The 21,166-nt window shown below is 44.5% G+C and overlaps 1 protein-coding gene across 3 annotated transcripts in view; it reads right to left on the reverse strand.

The window, feature by feature from the left end:
• Nucleotides 1–21,166, reverse strand: part of SLIT3 (slit guidance ligand 3) — a 778,163-nt gene that overhangs the window by 22,822 nt on the left and 734,175 nt on the right. For all 3 annotated transcript variants that reach the window (XM_051978878.1, XM_051978877.1, XM_051978879.1), the window contains 5 exons: nucleotides 19,899–20,038; nucleotides 16,857–16,950; nucleotides 8,584–8,721; nucleotides 6,915–7,155; nucleotides 3,397–3,527 (listed from right to left, as the gene is read on the reverse strand). In XM_051978878.1, coding sequence (XP_051834838.1) covers nucleotides 3,397–3,527; nucleotides 6,915–7,155; nucleotides 8,584–8,721; nucleotides 16,857–16,950; nucleotides 19,899–20,038 — 744 coding nt within the window. The remainder of the gene's footprint in view (nucleotides 1–3,396; nucleotides 3,528–6,914; nucleotides 7,156–8,583; nucleotides 8,722–16,856; nucleotides 16,951–19,898; nucleotides 20,039–21,166) is intronic.

The raw sequence follows: 21,166 nt of genomic DNA on the forward strand, positions 1-21,166 counted from the left end.
TGGGCTTCTGCAAACTTCTGCAGGACTTGCCTTAAACATGACAGTGCTTGATTAGCTAATGGAAAATGGTCAACATTGTCCCAGGGCCATGAGAGGGAAGGTTCATTTTCCTCTAGCAAATATTAATCCTTTATATTTGTATTGTGGGTCTCAGATTTTTAAACCATATTCTTATCTATTTCTTTTCTTGAACCTCCTCCAGAACTTGTGAGGTAGGTAAACAAGTATTTTCATTTTACAAATGAGGGAATTGAGATATAGACTGAGTAAGCGACTTCCCAAACTTTATACAGTGAGATGAAGACACAAACACTGGTCTTCTATTAACCTGGAATGCTTTCTACATTTTAATTCAGGTTTACTTTAACCTCATTGGACTTTTTCTAGATTTTAACACTATGACTCACACTAGTACATGCATCTGCCATGCTGAACTGCTTCTTCCACTGGTCAGCTCTTTCCAGGGGCCTCTATTTTAGGTACTGGCTTAAGCCAGTCAGCTTTATTCAATTCCAGCTGTGATTCAGACTTTTAGGACTTAGCTACCATGTCCCATCATGGGAATCCCTCGCTCCCTTTTTAACTCCCTTTTATGTACTGTCTTCTGTGTTAGCATATAAGCTTCTTGAGGGCAGAGATTATTTTCCTCTTTGCTTGTATTTGTATCTCTAGCACTGAGCACAGTCCTTGGTTCATAGTAAGCATTTAAAAAAGGCTGGGTGCTTTATTGCCTGAATGAACCATTGCGCTAATTATGAGAAGTAACATGCTACTGATAATGAAGTCTTTCATTCTATTCTTGTGGAAGAGACAAACAGCTACAGGATAGACAATGGTATAGTTACATGGATTTGGAGTGATTGGATTCAGAGTTAGATGTTAACTTGAAAGGAGATATTCAGTGAAGCATCCCGGGGATCTGTGCTTGGCCCTGTTCGATTTAATGTCTTTTATTCAATGACTTGGAAAAAGGCACAATCTCCATCCTTACCAGATTTGCGTATGATACCAAAGTAGGAGGGATGGATAATACACTGGATAACATTTATTTCTTTTTCTCCAGTGCATGTTAGTTTCTGGTACACATTAAATGTCTAAGAATTACTTGGTGACTGACTGAAATTTAATGGAAATAAATAAAATTCCTTATATTGAGGTTAAAAAAATTTGCTCTACCATCACAAAGACAGGAAGGTCTGATCAGAGAGCATTAGTCTGAAAAAGATCTTGGGGTTTTAGAGGATTATAAGGTCAGAAGAATCAAGTGTAACAAGACAGCCAAAAAGAAGTTAAGATGAAAGGACTAGGTAACAATACACCTCCTTCTATCCTGTCTTGGTTGGACCACATATTGAATATTGTTCTACGTTCTTATGGGATCGTAGATTGAGAGCCAGAATGGGCCATAGACACCATTTAGTCAACCCCCCTCATTGTTACAGATGAGGAAACTGAAGCCCAAGGAAGTCAAATATCTTGCCCAGGATCATATTACCAGGATAATAAATATGAGGCTTTCTCAGAGTGGGAGAGACTGTCCTGAGGGCAGGGCCAAGGGAATGGACTACTTCATGCAGAGGGAGGACTTAAAGTCACCTAAATCACCTCTGAGGTCCTTTTCTAATTCTGAGACTCTGATTTTGTGACGTCAAACCAGCAGAGGCTTTCTCCAGCACTCACTGCCAAATATGCCAGGTAAGTGGGCCTGTAGTGCCACAGACTGTACTGGCAAACAGATTAGGGAAGGGAAGGGACTGCAAGTAGCTCTATCCCCAAACTTGTCCTGTGGGCACACGGCAGACTCCCAGGTGGGGAAGGTAGAGAGGGTGGAATTCGTGTCAGAGAAGGGGGAAGCTGGGAATAACACCTACATTATTACCCTGAGGAAGTCAAGGAAGGAATGAGCAGACACGAGCAGATGAGCAAACCAGGAGAAACCAGATTCACCTCTTAGAATCTTGTGATAAACCCTCCCCAAGCATTCTTGGAGGTAGGCTTATTTTGCATTGTGAGTATTTTATGTCCTTCTCTTTTACCAAAAACTGACTGGCTGAGAGGACCCATCTTGGGGGGTAGTTTGCTGGGCCACATGCCACTTGTTCCTTTTAGGCTGATGCTCTCATGGCTATATCCCTACTCATGTTTGACATGCCTTCCTTCTTCCCCTTCTCATATAGAGTTGTTCCCTTTAATGGGTTCATTATGGAGACCTGAGAAAAAACTGATCATGGAGCATTACGGAGCCAGGCCCAAGAGTGTATTTGTAAGATCACAGAATGGGAGGAGCCTTGAATTCTACTATTAAAAAGGCTGTAAGCACCTTGAGAACAGGGCCTCTTTTTGCCTTTCTTTGATACCCCCAGTGCTTAGCATAGTGCCTGGCCCACAGTAAGTGTCTAACAAATACTTGCTAATTTGAATCCAAGGCTCTCATTTTACATATAAGGATACTGAGGCTCCCTTCCTTGCCCAGGGTGACACAGCTAGTAAATGTCCAGAAGGCATGATTTGGGAATTCCTGGGAAACCTTTCCTGAGTCACAGGAGTCCTATGCTTGGAGGACTGAAGCCATGATGTAGGAGAAAGCCCAGCAATAAAAGGTAGTGAAAAGAGCTCTCAAATGGCAGATAGATTTTGAGAACAGTATGCTTACCCAGCTTTGATTCCAATCAAAAATATTTATTAAATGCCACCCAAATAGAGGCATTTTTCTCTTTCCTTTCCTTCTAAAATACTGCATCAATCCTAAAAAATCACCATAACCTTCCTGCTGCAAAAGCATATGGGCTCCATTTCTATCTCTTCCTTTAAGATTGGTATTATTACATGAGTCACAATTCTTGGGCTGAGATGAACTTATAGTGATTGTCCAAAGGCCAAGGGACCCCACAAATTTCCCTTTAGATCTCTTCACTCGCCCTTAACCCATCCCCCTCCCCGCAACATGCTGCTTTCCTTTCAAAGAGAAAGGAGAAGAGGGAATGTAGGCAGCAAGACTCTCCTTGAGCAAGATGCTCGTGTTTAAAATTCACTCCAGATAGAATTGAGCAGCCCTGGTCCCTTATTCCCTCTAATCTCTTCCCATCGAGTTTCATGCTAATCCCAGCCTGCTTTCTTCCTTAAACTAATAAAAGATTAGGGTGACATTTTGAAAAGGGCAGCTCATTAAGCAGCCTCTTCCCCATCTGAACAGATCACTCAGTGCAAAGGTAGCCAGCTGGCCATTAATCTTATGGTAATGAGGTGTCATCTCTCAAGGAGAGCTCATCTTCCTCCTTTCCCTCTTTTTCCTCCTCCATCTCCTCTCCCCTCTGCTTCCTGGGAAGGTCATAGGTAGAGTGAGGACAGCCATGTTCACAGCCTCTTCTTGGGCTGCTGTCTGGGGGCGGCACCCACCTGTACACTGTAGTGGGGGGAGAACTCAGGCTGTCATAGACCAGTCTCACATGTCCTTGGTATAGCTCCAGTGCCAAGGGGTCATTGTCCCCTTTGTAGAGGAGGATGCCGTTGTCCTTGTCCGTGGCCACCTGTAAGGAAGGAGAAAGCTTATTAACCCACGGAGGACTCTGGAGACAGCGATGTCCTGGTGCTTCCATCCCAATGGTCCCTCTCTCCTTTGATGTCCTCTGGCACTCATGGTCTACTCTAAGTGAGCTCCCAATATAAAGTCCCTGGGCTTGTTGATTAATTGCACAACCCCTTGGTTGATGGCAGGCAAGAGGTTTTAACATGGTGTTGACTTTTTCCTAGTATCTAGGATAGAACAGGTTACACATTAAGATGTTCAACAAGTTTGCTGATTATGATTATAATGATCCTGAATATAAAACTTTAAGAAGGCTTAGAATTTAGAGGTCACTGATTTCAAGCCCTTCATTTGTCAGATGAGGAGACGCAGGTGCAGAGAGCTTATTTCATCCAAGTAGTAACAGAATTTGAATCCAGACTTTCTGACTGCCAATATAGCATGCATTCCTTTTTCTTGTGCTCTGGTCAAGCCTCCTGGCTTTCAGTCAGATTTCCAGGAAGTGTAGGACAGTTCAAGCAGGCAGTAAGGAATGGGCCTGGGGAGAAACTGGTCCTATTTCCATTCATAAAGTGTGTAGTCCTTTGCCTAGTAATCTGTCCCTTGGGGCAAAACTTCTTAAACTGTGAGTCTTAACCTCATATAGGGTCCTATAACTGAATATAAAATCACAAAAAATCTGACAACAGTAAAAGATTTCTGAACGTGATGACTAAAAATTAATTCAGAATCAGACTTGTAATGAATCCGAAGTGTTTCTAGCAGTGCTTGCCCAAGTTGCATTGAAGTTGACGTCACTGCAGCCCTCAGTTCAGAACACATAACATGTACACTTTGCATTGTACATGCATAAATGCTGCCAGAAACAGCTTGGCTCTGATTTGGGATGGGGTCGCCTCTTGGATGAAAAGGGGTCATGAGTGGAAAAAGTTTAACAAAGTCCTGTGTTAGAATATTTGCTTGAGTCATTTTAGGTGGCTATAGGGGGAGCCTTACTCCATTCCAACAGAACTAAAATTTTTTTAATATAAGTGCCTACTAAGAACAAGTTCCGATTTTTGATGGTAGCGGAGATGCTAAGGCGAAAAAACATGGTACCTGCTATTACAAAATCCAAAGTCCAAGGGAGAGAGATGGGTATGGATGCAGACTATGATAGTCAAGGGCCAAATAGGCAAACGAAGTGAGCATTTCCACAAACTTCAGAGGAGAGAGAGTCAGGAAGGACATTTTATTCTGATTTAATTAGAGGATCCCTAACTTGAGAGGCACAGGATACAGTGGAAAGAGTATTGGATTGGTGAGTCAAGGGAACTGGAGTGAAATCAAATCAAGCCAACACAAATTTATTAAGTGCCTATTACACTGCACTAAGCTCTAGGGATATTAAAGACAAAAACAGTTCCTGCCCTCAAGGGGATTACAATCCAATGGGGGAGACAACATATAAACAATTATGTACAAGCAAGATTTACACAGGATAACTTGGAAGATAATCTCAGGGAGGCACTTAAGGGACTTTTCTAGGAGAGGTTCTTGCAGAAGATGGAAATTTAACTGAAACTTGAAAGAAGCCAGAAGATAAATCTGAGGAAGGAAAGCATTACAATCATGGTGGAGAACCAAGGAATATATAGTCAGAATATGATATGGGTGTGTGTGTGTGTGTGTGTGTGTGAAATAGCAAGTAGTGTGTGTCATTAGAACAAGGATGAAGAAGAGAGAAAAGCTGTAGGAAAACTAAAAAGGTGGGGAGGGGGCTGGATTGTGATGGGCTTTAAAAGAAAAAGAGGATATTTTGATCTTAGGAGTAATAGTGAGCCACTGAAATTTATTGAATGGGGGGACAGACCTAGTTAGACCTGTGCTTTAGGAAGATCACTTTGAGAGACCAACCAAGCAGGCAATTTCAGTTGTCCTAGAGTAAGGTGATAATGGTCTGTATCAGGTGGTGCAATGTCAGAGGAAAGATATGATATATAAGAGATGTTATATATGTAGAAGTGAAAAGACTTGGAAATGATGAAAATCACCAGTTTCGCCAGAAAATCACCAATGTGTCTAATAGGCACATCCCTATCCTTGTCTTTATCCCCACCTCCCTTCTCAATCCCATCTCCATCCCCTTCCCTATCCCTATCCCCATCACCATTCCTGATTCCTTATTCCAGTTCCCTGATTCTCTCAGAAAGGAACTGTTTGACCTAACCCCCTTCCCTAGTCTGGGAAAAAGCTGGTCTAGTCAGAGTTATTTTCAGATGGGATTTCTGGTCTGCAACTCAGACCCCAAATTCCTCCACCTCCATTGTAGCATGACCTATATTTAATTTGGATTTCATACCCATTGTTCTGCCTGTGAAAAACACATTGTATTCTTTGATGAGGTGGTTCATTCCAGCCACATTCCTTATAATCTTTTTCAAACATTCACCCCTGGGCCCTAAGTATTCTTGGCTGAGAAGAAGTGATTTGGCTGTAGAAAAAATATTTAATCAGCAGAGGAGGATCACCAGTTGTTTTTGGTGTTAAGAAGTATTTCACTTGAGAATCTTTCCTGGGCAACTCTGACAAGCTTGTCCCTGATGACTCTTTAAAAAACATTTCATTTTTGATTATTTAAGCATCAAAAAAGGAATATTTTCATAGACACAGCAGAATTCAAGAAGAGGGATGTGTATGAAACTATGAATCCCTAATGGTACGTTGAGGGAAAGGGAATAGTGAGAATTGGCAGAGCCGAGTCCCTGAGGATCTTAGCAATATTCTAACACACCAGCAGTAAGTCTGTGTTCTTGCCCTGCTGGGTCCTGGCTCTCTGATATTTTGTATTTAATTAGGTCATCAAGCTCCAGGGGCTCCTTACTACCTGAAGGATAAAATATCTGTGCCTCAGTTTCACTTAGCTCCAACCTTCCTTAACAGATTACTGGGTAGTTTTCTCAGCAAAATTGGCCCACTTGCCAATTTTGGAGGACATTCCTCCATCCCAGTTCCTCCCTCCCCCATCTCTGCATCTTTGCTCAGATACTCTCCCATTTGTGGAGTGAACTCCCTTCTCACCTCTATTTCTTAGAATCCTTAATTTCCTTCAAGGCTCATGGTGATGAGGTTCCCTCCTCCATAAGGCCTTTTTCTATGGTTAGTGGGCTCCCTCTTCTTGCATTGTTACTTTCACTGTATCTTGCACCAACTACATGGTGTTTCTTAATAGAATGCAAATCCCTTGAGGGTAGAGAGGGACATTTTTGTCCTTGTATCCTCAGGACCTGGCATGGAGCAGGCAGACATGCCCTGGACAGCACTTGTGAAAAGATCAAATTTCCCTTATAAAGTCAGCAGAGTCGATGAGGCCGGGCTGGGTGGAACCGGTCCCAAAGCATGTACCCACCTGCAGGGAGATGTTGGCTTGGGGCCGGATCTTGGCAGAGGCCAGCTCCACATAAGAATCCTTGCCCACAAAGTTGACGGTGATGAGCTTCTCACACCTCTGCCCCGCGAAGCCGGCCAGGCAGCGACAGGTGGGTTCCTGCTGCACCACGATGCACTGGGCCCCGTTCTGGCACTCGTACTGGTCACAGGGGCTGGTCTGCAGCAGCACCATGGGTGGGGGGTGCTCACAGAAGAGCCCACTGCAGGGGAAGAAGGAGCCCGAGTCAGAAAGCTCTCTGCAAGTCACCCCAGAACTCGGCTTTAAAGATGGCGCAGCCATAGACAGTGCCGCATTGTCTACAGAGAACTGACCTTGAAGGAAGATGGTTTCCACTCTGGAATGACACATTCTGGTTGTGTGACCTTAGGCAAGCTGCTTTATTGAAGGGCTAGGAAATTTTTAAGACTTAAGCTGCTGATCTGCAGTAAAATGTCTTTACTCCCTCAAACTCTGATGTGGAAAAGAAATAACTCTGAATTGGGACATGTGGCTTCTCCCTGCCTTTTTCCTTTTTTTCAGAGCCAATTGGGGTTAAATGATTGAGCCAGGATTACACAGTTAGTAAGTGTCTGAGGCTGAATTTGAGCTCAAGTTCTCCTGACTCCACAGCTGGTGCTTTATCCATTGCATCACCCAGTTATTGCTCCTTCTCTCTTTTTCAACTATATGAAATTGGGCAAATCACTTTACACAGTCTCCAGTGACTCTGCCGGCTTTGTTTTTCTTTAGTTCTAGGAGGAATGCTAATTTACATATAATTCACCTATCTCTGCCCACCACTCAGATGCTGCCATTCCTAGCCCTCTGTAACCTTCTCGGTTAAGTGCTGCCTGAGCTTCCCTTCTTTCCCCCAACTTCTGCTTCTCTCCAAAGTGAACTGCCTCTGCCCCTTGCTCCAAGGTCTGAGCCCATGTTTTCTTAATTATTACTCCTCCCATTTATTATTTCCTCCTGGACTCTGGAAAGAAAAGAGCCATGGAAAAATGGGCTCTTGTGCAGGGGACTGGGAGAATGGCTTCTGCCAATCAATCAGCAAACATTTTTTAAGCAGCTACTATGTTCCAGACACTGTTAGTTTCATTAGTCTCATTTCAACAAATGAGACAGTCCCTGCTCTCAGAAAGCACGTATTTTGTGAGAAACTTTTGTGTGTCATCCTGGCTTTGTTGTGATTAGACTCCAGGAGCGTGCCACCATATGACCCAAAAGAATCAGATAATGTGGGTGCTGAGCCTCGCTTTAACATTTCTTTGCTCTGTGCTTGGTCCAAGAATTTTTCCTAATTATAAAATACATGGAGAAATGGAGGGAGTGTGAGTCCTGTCAGTGGGAATCCCCCCCACCATGGCAGGTCACAGCCTTTCCCTGACTTAGCAGGTAAGGATAGCTGTCTGCGGCTCCTTCACAGGGAAGGGACCTGTTGAGGGGCCAGAGGCTGTAAGTAGCAGGTATGGGATCTGAGCTCCAAGCTCCACGTTCTTCCCAGGATTACTGTAGAACTCTCTGAAATAAAGAGTCAGGGCAATTTCTTAACGAGCACTTTTTCCCTGGGCCTTTCATCAGTCTCACTGTCCCTTCCAGACTGGGCTTGATCTTCTCCCTCCCCAGACTAGGCTCCCACACGTACCTGAAGCCCTGGGGGCAGATGCAGGTGTAGCCATTGACAGCGTCTACACACTGGGCCCCGTGACGGCATTTGTGGGCCACACAGTCATCGTCGTCGGTCTCACAGAGCTTCCCGCTAAAGCCGGGGGGACACTCGCACCTAGAAAACAGGCCAAGCCCTGATGGTCAGTGGTAGGGCTCAGTGCAATTCAGCAAGCTCTCCGTAACGAGCCTCTATGTGCCAGGCGCTGAACACACAAACAACCCAGCCTCTGCCTTCAAGGAGCTCAGGGGCTACCAGGGGAAACAAGCCATAAGTAGATGTAATTTCAGTGGGGAAGTGTACTGACACCTGGAGTATCAGAAAAAGCAAATGGGACTTGATGGAGCCTTGAAAGAAATGAAACTTCTAGGAGGCAGAGAAGGATGGGATGGACTTAGTCCAACAAAGGCAAAACAATGCGAGGGGGAGCCTCATGTATGCGGAAGAACACATGGGATGATTAGGCTGAGCAGAAAGTGATGAACAATCAGCCTACAAATGTAGGCTGAAGTAAATCAAGAGAACCTTTAAATAACAGAGAAATCTGAATATCATCCTAGAGACAACAGGCAGCTCCCAGAGCTGCTTCTTGAGAGCAAGGGTGTGACCTGGTAAGACTGATGTTGTGGCAATATCAGTTTTTTTGGGGTGGTAGTGGCGAGCCAGTCAGGGTTAAATGATCACATAATTAGAAAGTATCTAGGGTCTGAGGCTGGATTTGTACTGAGTTCTCCTGAAACCAGGGCTGGAGCTCCATTCACATAATCAGGTATGTATTGCTATTGTTTAGTTAGTCCAGTTTTATCTGCGCTTCGTGACCCCTTTGGGGTTTTCTTGGCTGTCCCAGGTAATATCAATTTGGCAACTATGTGGAAGATCTATTGGAGTAGAAAGAGAAAAGAAACATGGAGACAATTCAGGATGTTACAGCAGTAGTCCAGGTGAGAGACCTAAGCAAGGATAGTGACCATGTGAATGAAAAGAAAGGGAGAGATTGGAGAGGCGTTTATTATAAGGAGAAAAACAACTGAGTAGATATGGAGGGTGAGGAAAAGCCAAAAGTTGAGGGTGATTCAGAGTTTGCCTAACTAGACATTTGGAAAGCTCTGGGGCACTGAAGAGAGACAAATTAGGAAGAAGGATAAATTTGAATAAAAGAAAAAAAGAGTTCTGTTTTGGATATATTGAGACTGAGATGCTTCTGGGACATCTAATTTGAAATATCCAATAGGCCATTGGTGATAAGGGATTGGGGTTTAGGAGAGAGAAGAACTGAATATGTACATCTGGGAATCATCTGCATTTAGAAATGGTAATTGAACCTATGGGGGGTGATGAAATCACCAAGGTGAAAAAAGAGAGAAGGCCAAAGACAGAACTAAGGGAACTCCCAAAATTAGTAGGTAGTAGCAGTAGGGTCCACTGCTGTAAAGGTCAAGAAGCAGAGATTTAAGTAACTGCATTAATTTCATAAGTATTGTCTATTGTATTCCCAAGACACTGGAATAGTTTAGTTTAGCTAGAAAAGTTTACTTAAGGTACAATCTCACCCTCATGAAGCTTGTGGTCAAAAACACAAATACATATTATAAGATCCAACATTATATCACAGTGTCAGAGAGCTGTAAAATAAAGTGTTAAGTCAAGTCCTGAAAGAAAGACATCAAGGAAGTAGATGGTAATTGAAGTATGGATAGAAATTCTCTAAAGGAAAAAAGAGGAGACCCCTTCCTTATATAAGCTTTTATGCTTTGGCTTATCCCCCTCTCCTGAACTGGAATACTCAGCCCTTCTTTCATCTTTTTTCTGCCTGATAAAGTCTTCCTGAGTACAGCCATATGATGGGGGTGAACCCTGAAACTATGTCCCCTTTAATCTGAAAAGAAGGGTAGTTCAGGGTCTCAAGCTCTCCCTGGGAAAAGCAACCTTTCCCACACAAGGCCCTCCTCCCCAAGTTAAGTGGTCTCCTTCAGTTGGAGATAGTCTGATTGTCCTGTTGAGTGGTTCCAAACTCCAGGATAAGTAATTTCTTTTCAACTGGAAATCTAGGTCTGGAACATTAAAGCCCAAGCCTCAGATGGCTAATAAAAGACAACTCTGAATCCCAAATCTTTGTGGAAGTCCAAAACAGGAATTTGCTTTGCCAAGGAAACTCTCTTGTTGGCAAAGCTGCCTGCCAGGACTCTTGCCCATTGTGAAGATATTCTCTTCTCAGTGTTGATCTTTGTTATTTCCCTGACAGGGTCTTGCCACAAGAAGTCTGTCTTCCTAGCAAAGCTGGCTTCTCAGTGCCAACAATAAATCTTTGTTGCCACACAGACTTTTTGGGTTTGCGAATTCTTTCACTTTGGATCTGTGCCAATGAGAAGGGATTCCCCATTCCAATTCTCTACCACTAGCCTCATCATTCGCATCTCATCACATACATAGTTAGGTCCTCCATTCTCCATCCTCCATTTTTCAGAGCTTATCCTGACTCTTCTAAGTCTTTTGTGATTTCTTCCTTCTTTAAGCTCCTACAACACTTAGCATTTATAGTTTGATGCATTTAGTAGCTAGGAGTTGTAACTTTGTCAACATGGTTTTCCCTATGTACCATATTCCTGTTTTATCTTATCTGATTATCTTTGACTATCTGTCCCTGTGGTGATGGGTCTCTCTGAATTTAGCTAGCTGAGCTCAGACAACAGACATATTATTCATCACCAGATCCATATTAGAGTCTATACTTATCAATATCAATTAATATATAATGTTAATTATATATAATAGCAATTAATCAACAGGTATGTATTGTTATTGTTCAGTCATTCCAGTTATATCTGATTCTTCACAATCCCTTTGGGATTTTCTTGGAAAAGATTCTGGAAAAGTCTGGAAGATCTGAGTTCAAATCATACTTCAGACACTAGCTTTATCATCCTAGACAAGATATTTAATCTCTTCTTGCCTTAGTTTACTCATGTATAGAAATTAGGGAGTTGGACCTCTAATATCCCTTATAACTCTAAATCTATGATTCCATGTTTCTATGAATGATGGGAGGAAAATGTTATAAGAACAAGACTAATGGCCTGAGAAGATGCTTAAAGAGTGGGGGGATTGAAAGTCTCAGTGACAACTGAGGAGGAGTAAGATATAGGATAGAGGAAGCAGTGAGAGCTTATATCAGTTTTTGATTAGGGAGGAGGAACCCTTGTGGGTAATGGTGAGATGCCATTGTGTGGACAAGGTATGGAAAAAGGAGATCATTGGGATTGCAGGAGACTGACAAATCAGGAGGATAGGGATGCTCCAGGGAAACATTAACACAAATGTCCTTATGTAAGGTCATTTGTTGGGAAGCAGAGGAAGAAGGAAGACAGCCAGACCAACAAGCATACAGTAAGACTACTATGTAATATTGTTATGTTTTTAGTCTTGGGGATAAAAAGAGAAAAATGAAACAATCATTCTGCCTTTAAAGACTTTACATGATGTCAGGGGAGACAATATGGATCTATAAAACTATAAACAGAATCATTACAAAATAATGCAAGTGGTTAGAGAAAAGGGCACTAGACACTAGCAATTAGGGGGAGTCAGGGAAGGATTCATGAAGGAAATAAAGGAGTTGAAATGGCAGAGGTGAAGAGTAAGTGCACTTCTGGCAAGAGGTCCAGTGACCTGAGACAGGAAGTGGAATGACAAGCTGAGGAACAGTAAGCTGGGCAGTTTGACTGGACCACAGAGGTTAGGAGGGAGTCTGATGTAGAATAAGTCAAGAAAGGTAGATTAATTTGGACTCCATGTCGCACAATGTAGCAGGTGTTTATAGACTATGTTGTGGTTATTGCTGGTTATTTCATGCATTTTAAACCATTCCATGTGACTCTTTTTTTTTTCTCTGACAGGCCTTTAGGACTGTGAAAAGTCTTATTCTTTCCTTGTATTTTGCTATAATGCTAAGCATTCAGTCACCCAGTAAATGATTGATGACGGGTATCTCTGAGAAACTGGGACGGCTCCCCTTGGCTAGTGGATGCTCAGAGCAAGGAACAGCTCATTTTACTGCATGTATTGAAGCTGAAATATTGTCTATTGGGAGAAAGCAAAGGTGTCTCCATTGCTGCTCTTTTTCGCCCTCCTGCAGACACTTGGACCTATGGATTATTTCACCTGAGAACCGACTCTTGTCACAAAGGCTGCTCAGAATGGGGCAGGCAAGGCTACCTGAGGGGCTGCATCATGGCCTGTCCCTTGAGATTGAAGCTGGGCAACAGAAGAGGAAGGAAACCTAAAATCCAGCCTTGGGAACGTTTGTGTTCTTTAGTCAGAGTGGCAAAGGCTTTTGATGGCAACACCATTTCCTTCACTCCATGTCCTTCCTTGCACTCTGCTAGCAAGAGGATCCTTTGCAAGCTACTGTGTGCACACTCAGTCCTAGGGGGCTGTCTCGGCTATATTCCACAGGGGTCTGAGTGACCCCTATGGGGTCTCCTGTGACGTCCAGCAGTACTCCTGTCTTCCATTAGAGGGCGCTTGCTCCCTACAAAAGGACAGGGGCGCTCCCATTTGGTCTTTTTGATGGTCTCTGGAGGGAAGGGAGAAAAGGAGACAGAGGGATAGACAAGAGACGGAGAGAGAGAAACAAAGAGAGTCGAAGAGACGGGGCCAAAAGAAGACGGCGTGGGGGCATTTCCATGATTAACCCTGCGTGTAAAGGTTTAACTTGCCCATAAAACGTGCTCCCGGAGGAAGCGGCACCCTGGTCAGACTCGGTGCCGGAGAAGGGGGAGGGACGCCCCCCGAGCGCACTGAGACTGACGCCCACAGACACAAAGACGCGTGCAGGTCCCGGAATGCAGGCGCGGGCCCTCCTGGGGCTGACGGAGCCGGCCCGAGTCTGCAAATCCCCTTCTCCTCTCACCGGCTGCACTCTCAGAATAACGAGCCCTGGCCCGGGCCAGGGGAGGAGGAGACTAAGGAGGGACAGAAGGCCCCCAGAGATGGAGGGCTGGCGGTGCAGGACAAAGGAAGCTCTGGGCTGCCTCTACTTCATGCTGCTGTTCTTGCCTTTTAGGAGGAGTAGCACGAGTGGAAAAGAAGGGGTGCACGTAGCACTGATTCTGCAGAGAACTCCAGCACTCGAACAGAGGCTGATTAAAGTTGCAGTAAGGTTGGAAGAACCTTTGGGGGTGGCTGTGACCTCAGAAGAGTGGCAGGGTTCAGGATCAATGTCCTCACTCACAAAGCTCACATAAGGCAAAATGTTATAACAATCTTTCCTTTCAATGAAATTACATTCTCAATACAGAGATCGGAGTTATGGGGAGGAAGTTTTCATTCATTCATTCTCATAAAAACCAACTCTTACTTTTGTTTATTAATTCAGTAGTTTTCATACTTTCAATTTTGTTAATCTCCCCTTCTATTTTCAGAATTTCAAATTTGGTATTTAATTGGGGATTTTTAATTTGTTCTTTTTCTCGCTTTTTTAGTTGCAAGCCCAATTCATTGACATTCATTCTCATTTGACATGTTTTGAGCACCTACTATGTGCAAAGTTTTGTACTAAGTGCTATGGAGGACATAAAGATAAGTAGAAATAACTCCTGATCTCAAGGCAGTCTTCATCAATATTGCCCATGCCATCTTCCTGAGGTGCACTGGGATGGGCAGAAGTGCCATAGGGCAGTGGGACAGATGATCTTCTCCAGCACTTAAGAATTAAGAAGAAAGATTATAGCCAAGCTTTCCTGAAAATTGGGCCAGATACAGACATCCCTGCCCTCCCTGAGCCTTTGATGGAGGTTCTGGAAAGAATGGGTGATGGTTGTATCAAGATGCTGTATTTCTGTGGGTCTCATTGATGTGAAGGTCCCAGCTTGCCATCCCTTCTGCCCAGTAGGGCAGAGTCCCACCTCAGTGTTTAAGCTGTCTCCAATGTTCATTCTAATCCTGCCCTTTTATGAACTACTGTATTCAATACCAGTCGGGCTAGGTGGTGCAGTTGTTAAGACAGCTGGGTTTGGAGTCAGGAAACAATGTATCTCTTATCAAATCTAAATTCCCACACTTACTAGCTGTGTGACACTGAGTAAGTCACTTGAACTCTGTCTCAATTTCCTCAATTATAAAATGGGGATAATAAAAGCACTTGCCTGTATGACTGATGTGAGGATCAATAAAATATTTGTAAAGCACTTTGCACAGTGCTTGGTATACAGGAGATACTCTATAAATGCTATTCTCTTTCCCATTTCACCTCTAGATAGCATGATAGGGTGGAAAGGATCTTATACTTGGAATCAATAGGATTTGGATTTGAATCTTGTCTCTGATTTGAATATCTATGTGGCTATGGGAAAGTCATATAAATTTTTTTTTGTCTTAGAGGAAGGTTGTTGTAAAGCTCAAATGAGGTTCTGTATAAAATGTTACTAAATATAACTTATTATAACTATATTTTTATTCTATCTGTTTCCTTAACTCTAAAATAGAGATAATAATGTAGTTTTTAATCCATATTTTCCCCCCCCCTGAATTGTTTTATGTGAGAAGGGGGAGGGACGGCCCCCGAGCACACTGAGGCTGGAGCCCACAAACACAAAGATGCGTGCACGTCCTGGAATGCAATTTTCCAATTAGATTCTAACTTCTTTTAGGATAGCAACTGAGTCTTAGTTATCTCTATTTTTCCCACAGCAGCTAATATAGTGAATTATATCATTGACCAAATGATGCAGTACTGGCTGGGTACCACCTGTTCATTCTTTGGACAAGTATATGGGAGACGCTCTCCCTTCCAGAGTCTGCCTGTGACAAAGAATAAATTCTAATAAAGCAACACAGAGCTAGGGTCTGTTGAATCCAGTGTCTAGTGCTCATCACAACTGATGGATCCAGATGCCCTTGCCATGGGCTCCCTATGGGCTCCCTCTGAAGAAAGGACTCATCCAGGCTGCTTATATTGGTTTCTCAACTCCGCTTAAATACTCTTTCCAAAGCTGGCTTTCTGCCTCCCTTTGCTGGATAGAACCTCTGCAGGAAACAAGGAAAACGATGTCTTTGCAGGAACTATTTGTTAAATAAGAAAGTGAAACAGTGGCCAAGAGGCTCTGGGTGGTCCCCCCTCCCCCCCCATGCACTGGCAAGCCTGGATCACCTGAGGGTTTTAAGAGATGCCTAGAAATGGATCTGCCCCAAGAACAAACCATAGGGATGAAGAATAGAGGGAGGGACAAGGCCTTGGGAATGGGCTCTGAGAGATGCCAGCTGCTTCGTGGAAGCTTCTTCCACTTGGCTCAGCCCCTGGGCTCTTGGTGTTGGCACAAATGTCTCTCTCTGGCTTTGGCTGCTCTGCTACTGACCGTGGAGACAGGTCTGCCCCTAGAAAGGGCAGGGGAACCAAGCCCCTCCCAAGCACGTACAGGCACACTCACCCTGGCACCCTTGTGACAGGAGCAGCCGGAAAAGGAGAGGGATCAGAGCACAAAGGAAAAGTTCCCCAAATATCCCTTGGCCTTGTTAGTGAGCTCTCTGTCTTTGTGTCTCTGTATCTGTCTCCCTGTCTCTGTGTCTGTCTTCCGGTCTCCCTCTGTCTCACTCTCCCTATCTTTTTTTTTTTTCTCTCTCTTTGTGTCTCTCTCTCTGTGTCTCTGTCTCACTCTCTGTGTTTCTATGTCTGTCTGTCTGTCTCTCTGCCTCTCTGCTTGTCTCTCTCTCTCTCTCTCTCTCTCTGTCTCTGTCTCTCCCCCTTTCCACACCAACCCCTGGCTTCCGTAAAATAAGACAGCCCAGGAAGAGACAAGGAAAGCCAACGAATACTCCAGCATCTCCATGCCCACCGCATAACTCTGGACCGAACACAGAGCCGCTTTGGGCCTGGCGGCCCTTCTGTGTGTTTTTCTCTAGAAAGGAAGAGCACCGGCCCTTGCCTCCGCGCGCCTCGCCTCGGGCGGCTCCGGCCAGAAGCGGCGGACCCGGCCAGAAGCGGCGGACCCGCCCACAAGCCAGAGTAGGCGGCGCCGCAGATCCGCGGAGCGCGAGGGTCGCAGTACCAGTGACACACGGCGCGGCCTCTTGGACACGCGGGGCACACGCGGGCACACCGGCACTCCCACACGGCCACGCCGCGCGCGCACACGTACACACAGAGTCGCAGCTGCCCCGGCCCTCTCATGCTCGCCCCCGCAGGGGGCTCGCTGGCCCTGAGCTCCAGGCCGCGGAGCCCCGGGTTCTGGGCGCAGGTCCGGGAGCTCGAGGGTTACCTGAATCCTTTGTCCAGGGAGACACACTTGGCTTCGTGCTGGCACAGGCTTATCTCGGGGACGCAGTGGTCAATGACTTCATCACATAACTCTCCTGGAAGAGGGACACGGAGCACAAATGTCAGGATGCCTCAGGAAGAGGCGAGCCCTGGCTACCCTGGGCAAGGGGACTTCATGCAGAGAGACTGAGTCATTCCCCTAAGATACCACTAATCCGAAAAATGGCTCTCTCTCGGACTCTCAGCTTCACTGTATTCTGTGAGGTTTTCTTTTCTTTTTTCTTTTTTTTTTTTGCTGAGGCAATTGGGATTAAGTGATCTGCCCGGGGTCGCACAGCAGGGAAGTGTAAGTGTCTGAGGTTACATTTGAACTCAGCTCCTCCTGACTTCAGGGCTGGTGTTCTACCCACTGCGCCACCTAGCTGCCATCACTATATTTACCAGGGAAGAAAGATGCCCGTATCCTCCATGCATAGGGGCGAGTCTCATTTGGTCATAACACTGGTATTTACTTTTTGTCTTTTTTATTTTTCCTGAACCTGAGATTTAACTGGTAAAGTAGAACTCCAGGTGAGGAAATGCCTTTTACCAGTGCAGGTTGGCAACTGCTCTGCAACTTAGCAGAAAGCGGCCCTACCCCTGAGAGGTGAAACGATTTCCTCAGTCACAGAGCCGGACATGTCGGGGGCCGGACACGAACGCAGTCTTCCTGGCGCCGGGACCAAGTCTCTATCCGCTGAGCAACCCTGCCTCTTATTTGTCCCCATGGGAACTAAACCAGATCAGACTGGATAGCATTAGCCCCCACGGCACTTTGATAGGTGGCTCTGAGTCACAAAGGACCCACATAGGAGCAGCCTGGATCAAATTCTTGGGAAAATTTTCTTTCAAAGTAGAGTCCAACAATCCCTAGGGATGCCAGTCCCAAAGTGAGACAGCCCTGCCTTCCGGGAGGAGGAGATAACTCACACTGAGGCGGGGTAGCCAGGGAAGAGGGGGGGATCTAGGCTCGGGGTTCTTAACCCCCGACTGGGGGCGTCTGTAAACTTTAATTAGATATGTGTGTCTGTGTGCATGTAACTCCCTCTATATATCTCATTTTCAGTTGTGTTTGACTCTGTGATCCCATTTGGAGTTTTCTTGGCAGAGATGCTGGAATGGTTTGTTACTTCCTCCCCTAGCTCATTTTGTAGATGAGGAAACTGGGGGTTAACAGGGTTAAGTGCCTTGCACTCGATCACATGGCTAGTAAGTGGGGTCAGATTGAACTCAGTATATATACATATACATACATACATACACATACACATGCATGTGATATACATGTGTATATGTATATACATGTGTGTTTATGTATGTATGACTATTGCAATATAATTTATTTCCTTTGTATTTTATTTTATTACCATGCATTTTATTTTATGTATTTAAAAATGAGACAAAGGGGTATTAAACTGCGCATATCCTTTGATCCAGCCATGTCTCATTAGAGACATGGGTCTGTATCCCAAAGAGATCATAAAAAAGGGAAAAGGACCCGGAAGTACAAAAGATGTTTGTGACAGGCCTTTTTGTAGTGGCAAGGAACTGGAAACTGAGTGGATGCCCATCAGTTGGAGAATGGTTAAATAAGTTATGGTGTATGAATGTTATGGAATATTATTGTTCTGTAAGAAATGATGAGCAGTCTGATTTCAGAAAAGCTTGGAAAGACTGACATGGACTGATGCTGAAGGAAATGAGCAGAAGCAAGAAAGCATTGTACACAGCCACTTATGTGATAATCAGTTGTGATAGAGGTGGCTCTTTTCAACAGTGAGGTGATTCCAATAGGCTTGTGATGGAGAGAGCCGTCTGCATCCAGAGAGAGGACTGTGGGGACTAAGTGTAGATCACAACACAGTATTTTCACCTTTTTGTGGTGGTGTTGTTTTCTGGCTTGTTTTTTTTCTCTCTCATTTTTTTTTCCTTTTTGATCTGATTTTTCTTGTGCAGCATGATAAATGTGGAAATATATTTAGAAGAATTGCACATGTTCAACCTGTATTGAATTACTTGCTGTCTGGGAGGAAAGGGAGATAGGAAGAAAAATATGGAACACAAGGGTTTTTTTTTCAAAGGTGAATGTTGAAAACTATCTTTGCATGTATTTAAAAAAATAAAAAGCTATTACAAATAAAAAATATTCCAAGAAAATGTCCACAGGCCCCACTAGATTATAGAAGGGGTCCATGCCATATAAAAGGTAAAGAACACCTAGTTATAGGGATTATGAGTAAAACCACAGGATGGTAGGTTGTTGTGGTTTTTCTAGTAGTAATTGAAGTTGTTTTAGTCCTCTGAGTAAGAGAGTGAAAAAGAAAGGCAAGAGCATTATAGAGAGAGGAGCTCTCCATCCCTCCAAACCTTACCATGCCATGACGGCGCTACATACACACCTTGTTACATCCTGTATTACAACTAATGCTGCACCTATCTTACATCTCCACAGAAGTGGACTGCAAGCCCCTCCAGGTCAGGGTCTGTGCTTGGTTCATCTCTGCCTCTCCTAGTGCCTAGCACATGGGCTTGCACCTAATAAATGTTTGTTGACTTGAACTGAACTGGCAGAGGTCCACTGATGAGCTGTTAACTCCCAGGTTATACCTGTGGTGAATGGTGACACTTCATTTCTCAACCTAATGGCTTATTTAACTGTCCTCATTAGAAGCTGTTAATATATCAAATAGGTGTGTTTGGAGGGGGAAAAAGTAATTAGCTTTGGGAACAGAAGGCAAACACAGCATAAGTGATCGCTTTGCCAGGCGCGAGCACCATTGGGAAGGGCAACAGCCCACAGTGAACAGAGGAGTCATCAGTTAAATAAACAACTCACTGGTTGGGCAAAAACCCACTCCAGGCAGTGAGGAATCTGGGCTCCTGCTGCTGGGGATCGACACGAATGCAGGGGCTCCGAGGAGAGGGTGGATCCCGCCTTGGACCCCTGCATTTTCTGGCAGAGTGCTGGGTTGTTTAAGCGGGTGTCCCATTCTACCTCCCTTACCTGTATAGTTGGGTGGGCACACACACACATAATTGTTGATTCCATCCAAACAGGTGGAGTTGTTCTCGCAATCATTATCTTCACAATCATCTGGGTTGATCTCACATCGCTCCCCCTCGAAGCCCAGAGGACAGGAACAGCTTTGGTAGGGAGAGAGAAGGGGCTACAGTCAGAAGCAGAAGGGGGTCTCAAGAAGGAGAGAGACTGCGGGGGAAGAAGGGGTTAGAGAGGCTTCCCACTGTCCTTCAAGGTTCCCAGAAGGCAGAAGGTACAGTTTAGATAAGGAAACCCAGCAAATCACCTTCTTGGGGACTCTGTTCCCTAGAGTAGCACCTAGAGGCTGCTCAGGAGAATACTCGATTTGGGCTCAGGGACTAGGAAGAGTCATCTACATAAGCTTCTTGATAAGAGAGCAGTGTGCTTCAGTGGAAAGAGACCAAGGACCAGAATCTGCCATTTATTCTCTGTGGACAAATTTATTTCATGTTTCTAGACTTAGTTACCTAAGGTATTGGACTAGATGACTCTGAAGGTCTTCTAACTGGAAGACACTATGGGCAAGACTTCTCTCTTGCTTCCCCAAACTTATGGTCACCTTTTCTCTTCTCATAGATACCCAAGGACAGAGCTCCTAGAATTGCCCTTGGAAGCCTTCTCTAGTTCTTCATTTAGTGCTAAGTTCTTTCTTAAATCTAACTTAAATTCCCCCAGCTGCATTTTAATTCTCCTTCACCTTTTCTTCAGTTCAGTCCTTTGTAGAGTGAGAGAACTGCCTCCCGCCTCTTCAAAGGATTCCTCATGCTTCCAGACAATTTCCTTGTTGCCTTTCTAGACCTAAATTCTCCAACCCCTCCTTTAGCCATACTTCAGACCCGCCATGTTCACACTTCATCATTTATTATTCTTGATTACTTTTGAGCTCTCTCCAATGTCTGTAATGTCAAGGAGATGAGGAAGGAGGATGGCTATGGAGCCGGGAATCAAGGACTCATTGTTAACCATCATTAATCAGAGCAAAGTATTTTCTTTACTTGTCTCTATCTTATTAATAATCTTAAAATTGAAAAAAAATCCTAACAACCAGTGATCTGTCCTTTGCCTGACCCTGTTCTCATCTTTGGGATCACAGAAGTGAGATAAGGCAGAGAAGTTGGGCTTAGCAGCCCTGGGGACATGGGGAGCTATGGCTCAAGGCAATGGGGAGGAGGCCTCCCCTATTTATAAATAAGCAATGTAGTCAGCTTGTCACCATTGCCAAGACTAGATTC

The sequence above is a fragment of the Antechinus flavipes genome, chromosome 2, assembly GCF_016432865.1.
Source record: "Antechinus flavipes isolate AdamAnt ecotype Samford, QLD, Australia chromosome 2, AdamAnt_v2, whole genome shotgun sequence".
NCBI classification, from domain to species: domain Eukaryota; kingdom Metazoa; phylum Chordata; class Mammalia; order Dasyuromorphia; family Dasyuridae; genus Antechinus; species Antechinus flavipes.